General features: G+C 36.0%; 1 protein-coding gene across 1 annotated transcript; it reads right to left on the bottom strand.

The window, feature by feature from the left end:
- Window positions 1-584: 584 nt before the first annotated feature.
- Window positions 585-6,018, bottom strand: LOC103028848 (low choriolytic enzyme). Its single transcript, XM_022668176.2, has 8 exons — window positions 5,897-6,018; window positions 5,759-5,774; window positions 5,584-5,649; window positions 3,937-4,089; window positions 3,737-3,854; window positions 2,622-2,800; window positions 1,016-1,097; window positions 585-903 (listed from the first exon to the last, which is right to left on the bottom strand). Exons 1-8 carry the CDS (start codon window positions 5,966-5,968, stop codon window positions 780-782), a joined length of 810 nt encoding a protein of 269 aa, XP_022523897.2. The 5' UTR covers window positions 5,969-6,018; the 3' UTR covers window positions 585-779.
- Between the last annotated feature and the right edge of the window lie 4,197 nt (window positions 6,019-10,215).

A 10,215-nucleotide genomic window follows, 5' to 3' on the forward strand; every position in this document is an offset into this window, starting at 1 on the left:
CTCACATACACAGCTGTTTAAAAGCATCGTATCAGTTGTTACAATAATTATGTAATATTTTCTATCAGAAAAGGTTGGGATAGAATAAAAATTATGAACCCAAGATATTTCATGTAGAAATCAGACTACTTCCACCTTAAATGTTGCCATTATATTCGGATTATTGGAATATAGTGGCTGCATTTAATGTGGAGCTAGTGTGATTGTGTGAATATAGGGGCATCTTTAAAGATGTAACTACTATGATTTAAGGTGGACTTCAAAAAACCCTCCTGTGCTGCCTCTAAACCCATACATCACCCTGTGCCCCGCCCAAAGTACCCTCCCATTTTTTAGCCTTTTCCAAATTTGAAAGTCAGCTAAAATCAGAGAGTTTAATGCCCCTTTAAGACACATTATCAATATATCTTGAATTTGAGGGCACATCATCACAATTTATTGCAAGAAAAGGGCACCTAGAGGACGCCAATCAGTAGGGCACATTGTGATGGATCAGATTTCAACCATATGGACACCTTGGTTGATTAGGCCAGTGAAGCAAAATGAATAATTTCTTTTATTAAAGACATCATAGACCATGTATCTGCAGCAAGAAGAACATTTTAATATTGAGAATATATAAAGAAACATAAAACAGTTTTTTGAACTCTTGGACTGTGAACTGGAAAGCTGGTCCTGTTGTACTACAGTCATACATGCTGAGTGAAGGAAAAAGAAAAAACGTGCAGATAAAAAAAATCTTCTGGTTACATACTGAAGAGAAGTAACACTGCCAGTTTTTAACAGTAGAGTCTGTTGATGCGCTGGATGTCGACACGACTCATCTCAGTAGCGCGTCCAATGACTGCGTTACTGTTTGGAATAGGGATGATGGTTGGTTCCCTGTTCCTGGAGAAAGCAAACCTGGATCCATACAGATCGTAAAAAAGACATTTCAATGATTATTACCATGTTAAAAAATTTAAAAAATCCAAACACACTGCAGAATTGTTGAAGGAAATACAGAAAACATTACCTTCCATAATGCATGATTGAGTTGTAGTCATATGGCGTGTCCAAGTTTAGGGTTCTGATTTTCTGAAAATTGTGTTCCTGTCCTGATAAATCAATTACATAATGATAATCAGTGAAAGTATGTTGGGTTCCTTAAAAGCATATGTTTCTCAGTCATTTTAACCAAGATTTAGCAGTATGAAGCCTGAAGACAGAGGAGAAAACACTTTGGAGTGGAAAAAAGTAAATATAGCACCAGCTGAGACGAACAGCACCAAAAGTACAAATGAACCAGAGTCCATTTTATCCAGATCAAATTAGAGCTTCGATTCTTTGCCCGAACCCGACCGAATTCGAGGCCCGACCCGAACAAAAATAGTCTGTGATATAGGTGTCTGTTTTTTTAATGCTATTTTTATTTTATATAAAGCATTAAAATAAAATAAAAAAATATTTGTTCAAAAAGTGTTTTATATTTTTAGACATTGTTAATTATATTAGAGTAAAAGGGGAGATCGGTTCTTAATAAACGTTTTTTTTTTTTTTCAAATAATAGTGTCGGGGTAATTTATTAAATAAATAAACAAATAGACAAAGAAAGAAACCAAAACAAACAAGAAACTAAACTAGACAGAGAAACAACTAAACAGGGCAAGGAACATGAAAAAGGGAATAAACAAGAAGATAAACACAGAACAAAGAACTAGCATAAACGTGAGTAGACAAACGACAGGGGAAGGTGCAAAGACCGACGAACACAGACTGAAACACTAGGGCTATATATACACAGGAAACACACACACAAAACTAAGAACACCTGGGGAAACAGGTAACGAGGGGGCGGAGCTACAAATTAGACACATGTGAATGGAAAATTACTGGGGAACACACGGGAGACGAGAAGCACAGAGAAAAAAGACAGAGAAACATAAGAACTGACAGGAAACAGGGCAAGAGTGTGACAAATATGTCTCTGCTTTTTCAGTGTTGCAATGTTATTTAACATCATTCTGAACAGATTTCGCTCATTCAAACAGCCCAAAAATGTTTTTAAAAAGCCCAAAAAATTTTGGTGTAAAATTATGCTCGGGCTTACAAAGACAGTTTATAGGGGTCGGGCTGGATTTTTTGGGCCCGATCTAAGCTCTAGACCAAATTGCACATTCTTCTTTCCAAATTGTACTGTAATTACAATTCACTTTCAAGCTGATGTAATTATCTGGCTAATAAATCAGGTAAAACTGCTCATGAACAGCAATTTAGCTCAAATATGAGAAATATATTTGATAGCTGGGTAGGATCACCACAAACAAGCCACTCTGAAGTCTGCTAAAACTAACAGCACCAAGAGAAAAGGTAAATTTTAACCAGACCAAATAGATTTAGTGTGAATACATCCTAAGAGGCAGGGCATCAGGCATATTCCTTTTTTTAATTCAATTCTAATTATAGTTTGTTTCGCTTTTTCTAACATTAAATTTGACCAACATGTGAATGGAGTCCTTCATGTTTGTTCACTGTAGCATATACACGTACATCTTAAATTAAAAGTAAAATGCAAATTAATTATTTCTGAAGTAAACATACTGTATGTACGGTATGTAGTTAGAAATGTTTGCTATACTCACCTCGAATGACGTTTTGGAAGAGGATCCGGACATGTTGGTCTCGGTCACTGCGGGTCTGCTCATGGTTGAAGCCCAGAGCATGGAGGAGCTCATGCTGAACCACACCAAAGAAGACACATCCATTGCGATTAAGAGACACAATCTGTCCTCCACCTCTTCTCCCCACAAAAGAGAAGCACCTATAGTGTGAAAACAAAACGTGTAAAATACAGCATCGTCTCTGTAACAGTTATGCTATTTTTAATAAAAAATGAAATTAAAAAAGGGGGTTATTAACCTTTTATATAGGTTTAACACTAGTGCTCATGGCAAGTCAACGTGAATTTGTTTGAGTTGAGTGAATTCAAGTGTATTGCCCGGCGATATCTGGCTAGAATAGCCTATGCAACTCTGATAGAAATCACATTTTTTGCAGGTCAGTGCAGTGTTCCTTATCTCAGTAGCACAAATAACAATATTGTCATTTAGAGCCTTTGTTTGTAGAAAATGAGAAATGGCTGAAATAAAAAAAGATGCAGAACTTTCAGACCTCAAATAATGCAAAGAAAACAAGTTCAGAAATCAATATTTGGTGGAATAACCCTGTTTTTTAATCACAGTTTTCATGTATTTTGGAATGTTCTCCTCCACCAGTCTTACACACTGCTTTTGGATAACTTTATGCTTCACACTCCTGGTGCAAAAAATCAAGCAGTTCAGCTTGGTTTGATGGCTTGTGATCATCCATTTTTGTCTTGATTATTTTCCAGAGGTTTTCAACTTGGTAAAATCAAAGAAACTCATACTTTTTAAGTGGTCTTTTATTTGTTTTATGTATATCTATTTATGGAAGAAACTTTATAATATTTACTGACATGTGCATTGAGTGTAGAATATGTGTTCCTATATTTTAGCCCTACATTAATAAATGAATAATCCATCCATATGTATTTTGTATTTTAAATGCTCATGTATTGCATTAGCAATTAAATATATGCACATGGAAAATGTTTTTCAGATTTCTCTAGGCTAGGACAAAGTTTATTAGAGTTGCCAATAAAATGATTCCTTGAAGACAGGTTTTTCACTTGGCAATACACTTACTCTGAAGTGTTAAAAGGACCCTGGTTACATACCCATCAAGAGACCGTATTAAAATGTAGTCTTGCTCTCTTTGGCGAGGAACAAATCGGACGCAGGTGGAGCTTTGGAAGGACTTCATTGCATCCTCAATCACACGTCTTTCTCGGGATGCTGCCAAAGAGACACAGTAGCTCATTAGAAAGTGCATTTAGGAAATATCATCCTTTAACCTTTAGTGAGAATTGTCACTTACAGAATTGGTTGGAAATGACATACGGCACACTGACAGTTCCATCCCTCTGTTTGAACCATTTGCATCCGCGCTCCGTACACGGGTCTGCATTCTGCAAACCAGTGTTAACTGCAATGTCACCAAACATCACATCTGGTGCTCCCAGTGCCTGTCCTGAAATAAAATGTAAGAGTGAATGAGCTGTTTTTTTTTTTACAAGGCAAAATCATCTCTTTCCAGAGCACGTAATGCAGCACTTATTTTGTAGTTACACTCATGTGCCATGATTCCATCTATTCCCCTAAATATTCTCTAATATACTATGGAACTGTTTGTAGTGCTTTGTCTTTGCAAAGTATTGCCAAATTCCTCACATTGCATACCAAGTGAAATTGGCATCAGGTTTGCCCTCTGGTTTGTGTTCAACTTTAAATGTATTCAAACATCTTGTCATATCAATATTGAAACTAATGCATGCTTTTACATCTGTACATCTTTTACATATTAACAAATGTTATTTCTGCAGACATTGACAGTTTTCCTAGAAATCACGTATAATCTATTTTTGTATACACACTGACTTTTGTATTTGTCTGTATCTAAGCTTAAAGGTACAGTCTCTCTGAAGCCTAGTTTACTAAGCACCTTTATAAGTTGTTCTGTTAAATGAAAATAAAAGTATTTTAAATGTAACATAAAAAACACTTGCAGATCGTCTGCATGTTTAATGCATTGCAGGAGAAAATTTACCGTTATTGATTTATTTGAGTAACAGAAGCATGCTTGATAAATAATTCATTTGATAATTTAGTGGTATGAACTGGTGAAATAGTTGTTTTTTAGAAAGGAGACACAGTGTGACACAAAACTTCAGAATAAACTTAGAAGACGATGGGAAATGGCATAAATATAGAAAAAATACATTTTAAAATGGCCTCTGCTTTGAAATCTTTGTTTTCTTCCCCATTTGTTGTTCTGTTTTTTTCCCCTCTTCATGTTGTACATGCAAATAGGATTGTGGGTAACTGATGGCCAGTGAGGTTACATGTGCTGTCACTTCTCTACATTCTTCATTCTTTCTGCGTTCTATCATCTCTTACTAACGTTTAAACGTGTAGTTATAGAAGCCTTTTTTTATCTAATATTATTATATTTGACAAGCTTTGACCCACAACCTATTAACACACCTCACCTCCCAGTGTGCTACACTGTCAGGGACTGTAGTACTTTCCAGAGAAATGGTTCCAGAAATAAATCCATTAAACTTTCTCAAAATGTTTCCACATGATGTCAAACCAATGGTAAAATACAAACATGTGCTGTACCCTGTTATATATGTTTTGTATATATTGGTTTGATATCATTAGGTCGCATATTGGGGAACGTTTAGTAGATTTATTCATTACTTGTTTTGTCTGGTAATTGTAGCACGCTCCCTAACAGTGCCCCTTACCGTACAGAGCATTATGCGTTATGTCTCAAACTTTGTGATTGATTGCGCTATGTCCCAATTTTACCTTATCATAACACGTCTGGTTCACATCTTTTAGTTCACTGAAAATTATATCAGTGTCAGTGTGATAAATAATCCACACCTAAAATGACACAATGCTTTCTTATTAGTTACCTGTCAGCTGAATAATAAAAAAAAACATAGTAAGATCTTACCAGCATGCTTGTTGGCTCTTTCAATTATGGAAAATACAGAGAAGTCATCTGTGTCAATGCGGTTATCTGTGTAAACAATAAAATAGTTAGTTATTGATTTCTATTATCAATCTGAGTTTTAAATACTATACTTGATATGTCTAAACTGAGATATTCAGTAGATGGAACATCTTACCAGTCTCTTCAGAGCTCTGTTTAAAGATTGTAAATTAAGAATTTTAGTTATTTATTTAACATATTGCCAAAATGTACTGTATATATCACATTTTAAATATGTATTATAAATATATGGAATATGTTGGTTTATGCTAACCTTCACATAGCGACTCTGGGCTGGACTGAAACCCAGCAGCAGCAGCATCAGGAGCATCAGGCCGAAGTTCATGGTCAGGTGCGTGATGAGAAGAGCTGGAAATGGAAAATAGTGTGGAAGAACTTCAGTTTAAATTAAGTGGCAACCCCTACAAACTTCCTCTTACTCAAGGGCTGTGGTAAACTAAACACTGAATCGAAAAATTGGGAAACCTTAGGCAAGGGTCTTTCTAAACTCATAATGGCAAACCAAATATGGTGCGCACAGCTTTTTCTTGCTATATTAGGGAACATACACTATACAGCCAACTATAAGACATAATAAGAGACCATTTACAAACAATAATGGGTTTCTTTTCTTTTACCAAATTGAAAACCTCTGGAATATAATCAAGAGGAAGATGGATGATTGCAAGCCATCAAATCAAACTGAACTGCTTGGGTTTTTTCACCAGGAGTGCAGGCATACAGTTATCCAAAAGCAGTGTGTAAGACTGGTGGAGGAGGAGGAGGAGAACATGCTAAGATGCATGAAACAGTGATTAAAACACAGGGTTATTCCACCAAATATTGATTTCTGAACTCTTAAAACCTCATGAATATGAACTTGTTTTCTTTGCATTATTTAAGGTCTGAAAGCTCTGCATCTTTTTTTTTTTGTCATTTCAGCCGTTTATTATTTTCTGCAAATAAATGCTCTAAATTTTACTCAAACATATACATATAAATAGCAAAAAGAGAGAAACTGATTCAGAAACTGAAGTGGTGTCTTAATTACTTTAAAACACCATGTAGCGTATGTTTTACCTCCTGCAGTACCAGCATTTACTTTGCATCTGCAAAGACCTTACAAATGACTCTGGAATTGTTGAAAAAAGAATTGTTTTACATCAAAAGCTACAGCACTCCAGGGCCCAGTGCTGCAGGGCTTTATACTCCTCATATACTGTATCTAATGGAGGCCATTGGGTATGGTGACATTAGCCTGACATTTGATTCTCCACAGTGTCCTGTAATGCTGGCAATGCATTTGAAGCTGACTTGATAATAGGTACACCATAAATAAGTGGAACTTATTAGTGGAACTTAAGAGTACCTGGATACTTTTGTACATATTGTTATGTAATGCTGAGAAATAAAAAAAATGCTAATTTGAATTCAACATATTTTATTTTGTAAATGAACAAAGTTACAACTTCCTGGAGGAAACCCACATTTGTTAAGTGAATGGATACTAGCACTAAAATAATTTTCTTACTTTGTGTGCAATTAGTTCTCAGTCATAATTACTGATGAAAGAAATTCTGTCATAAGTTTTGAATTTAAACTTTCATTTTTTTTTTCATAAATAGAAGTGGAAACAATAATTCTTGCTTTGCAGGAAAAAAACCCCAGAAGAACTCAACTTCTTAAATCTTGCGGCAGTGTTTTGAAATACGTTTTTGAACACATCTTGTTTACGAAATGCACGCTCTCTGGCCACATTTTGCAACATGATGTGTGAATGTGTTTTTCCATGTAGCTGAAGACTGCTGAAGACACTGATGTTGCCTAATGTTAACGTTTTTTAGGCTGCCGCAAAAACACAAGCACACACAAGCATAGACATGCAAGAGGGTCAGTGCAGAAGTAATGTTGAAGTTAGCTTCATCCTGCAGCTCATTAGCCTATAGTTACCAGCAGATCATGCATATTACTTGATTACTCTTGGTGTGTGAGCGAGCACTGCTGAAAAAGGCCAGTTGGAAGGCCTGTCTTGTCAAACAATATATATGGCTGCAGATATCACTGAACTGTTAGTGTGCCTTGTATCAGTACTAGGGGTGACAGATTGAAGTTTACATCGCCAGATCCCAAACAGAACCTGGTGACAGTGGTTGACTGATAGATGGTCTAGCTAGAGGACAGTTCATCGAAAAACAACTATCCTGCTTCTCTCAGTTAAATAATGTGCCCTTTCTAGTCACCTGGGCAAAATGTCTTTAGTCTGAAGCCTAGAGAGTGCATTGTAAAGACATGCATAGCAATTAAAAATCTGTCACTTAGAAGCACACTATCCCAATCAGACCACAACTAAAAGTATTTAAATATCTAATATAAAATGTTTTGTCAATGAGTGAAATAAGATCAGTGTGACAACTCTGGAGTTCTGCAAATGTGTGTGTGCAGTACAGTACAGTAAACAGTAATGTTGGGTTGGGTATTGAATCTCAGTTTAAATTTATTAACAGATCATAGATCCATGGAAAAAATATCTGCTTCTGTCAAACATAAAAACACTGAATACTTCCTCCAACAGGAATCAACCCAAAAAATAAGCTCCACCATGACAACAGATAAACTGAGATCCAAGAGCCCAAAATATTTATAGTACGGGCCAAAAGTTTCTCATGCAATGCGTTTTCTTTATTTTCATGGCTATTTACATGTAGATTCTCACTGAAGGCATCAAAACTATGAATGAACACATGTGTAGTTTTATGTACTTAACAAAAAATGATCTGGCCTCCACAGTCATCGGACCTGAACCCAATCCAGATGGTTTGGGGTGAGCTGGAGCACAGAGTGAAGAAGGCAAAGTGGCAACAAGTGCTAATAAACACCTCTGGGAACTCCTTCCTTCAAGACTGTTGAAAAACCATTTCAGGTGGCCACCTCTTGAAGCTCATTGAGAGAATGATGCCAAGAGTGTGTAAAGCTGTAATCAGAGCAAAGGGTGGCTATTTTGAAGAAACTAGAAAGTAAAATATAAAAAACAATTGTGAAGTATAAAACTCCACATGTGTTCGTTCATAGTTTTAATGCCTTCAGTGAGAATCTACAATGTAAATAGTCATGAAAATAAAGAAAACGCATAAAAAAGGTGTGTCCAAACTCTTGGCCTGTACTGTACATACCCAGGCAATGCCCCTGTCAGCCATTCCAAAGCATGAAACATCTTTTTCAAACAATCGTAAGTCGATTTACTGTGGGTCACTGGTCTTTGTGCTTCGGCTTATTGTTTTGTTGCATCACCCAAACTCTCTTTAGCTTGAGGTCATGAACTGCAACACTTACATTCTCCTGTGAATTGTTTTGATACGAATTCACTGTGCTCTCAGTGGCTGCCATGCGTCCAGGCCCAGAGGCAGCAAAGCAGCACTAAACCACTATGCTTTTTTTGCACCTTGTTTAACAGGTGGGTTGAGGTGTTGGTTTTGGCAAGCAGTATTAATTTTTCTCAAAACTTACAGTCACTTGGTGCATTTGAGCTAAACTGTTCCACATTCATTGTTTCTGCCACAGAAACATTGTGGAACGTCAAGGTTGTCTTGGGCAAACTTGAGGTTCAGCATGTTTTAAGTGTTTTTACTAACAGTGGACATATGAACAAATATTTATGGCAGCTTTTCTGTAGTACGTTTCCTGTTTCTCTTGGCTATTGTTGTCTTTGAATGATCTTAAAGGAGGAATCTGGTGAGAAATTGACTAAAAACGTGAAACATAATTATGAGTATAAAAACTCCTTCAACCCCCAGCATTCTGAAATACAACACTTTTATTTGATGATCCCAACAGACTTACCATGCTAGCAAAAGGGGCATATTGTTACCAATGCAAAGAAATCACTATTTTTACACCATTACCAAACTCAAAGTAGCTCCACACTTCATTGGTAAGATTGCAAGGGCCTTGACATTTAAAACAAGACACTGAGCCACCTAGAGTGGAAATAAGTCCCAATCAATAGACTAACATGCACTAACAAAAAGGTAGGATAGGGGAACAGATTGCAACTTAATTTTAAAAGAAAGCTGGGGTGAATAGAGTTGGGCTATTCAACAAATTTTGTTCACATTGTTATGTTTCACTACATCACAAGTCCAGTTTCCGCTGCATTTATCCTCTAACAAGATGCCCATTCTTAGGAAGAGCAGAAACACTCCTAGACTTGTAAACAATTTTTTAAAACATAAATATATGAATGCCTTTAGCAGTGCTTTTACAGACCCTTCCAACTGAATACATTATTATATTCTTCTGAGGTCTTTTCACTTTTCATTCTTTATTAATAAGCACAAAATTGTATCCAGACTTTGCTCAAAACCAAACTTTTAATCTATTTTAAACTAGGGTTTACAAACTCTTTCTTTTACCTGTACCTGCTGTTACCAAGGCTGATATAAATATTTACAGACAATATCTACCTGAAAGTAGATATTTTAGTACAGAAATGCAGCCTCACTAAATGTCTTGATCTTATTTAATATAATACTGTAAATAAACACAAAATCAAATACTGATTTGGAGTATCACTCCAAATTCTTTTTCTTCTGTTTA

The sequence above is a fragment of the Astyanax mexicanus genome, chromosome 23 (assembly GCF_023375975.1).
Source record: "Astyanax mexicanus isolate ESR-SI-001 chromosome 23, AstMex3_surface, whole genome shotgun sequence".
NCBI lineage: Eukaryota > Metazoa > Chordata > Actinopteri > Characiformes > Acestrorhamphidae > Astyanax > Astyanax mexicanus.

Excerpts from the sequence above, each read along its gene's own strand:
- LOC103028848 (XM_022668176.2), bottom strand. The coding sequence starts at position 5,968 with ATGAACTTCGGCCTGATGCTCCTGATGCTGCTGCTGCTGGGTTTCAGT. Across the intron at positions 2,801-3,736 it reads TTAATACGGTCTCTTGATGG|GTGCTTCTCTTTTGTGGGGA; the intron begins GTATGTAACCAG and ends TTCACACTATAG. Across the intron at positions 904-1,015 it reads TCAATCATGCATTATGGAAG|GTTTGCTTTCTCCAGGAACA; the intron begins GTAATGTTTTCT and ends GTATGGATCCAG.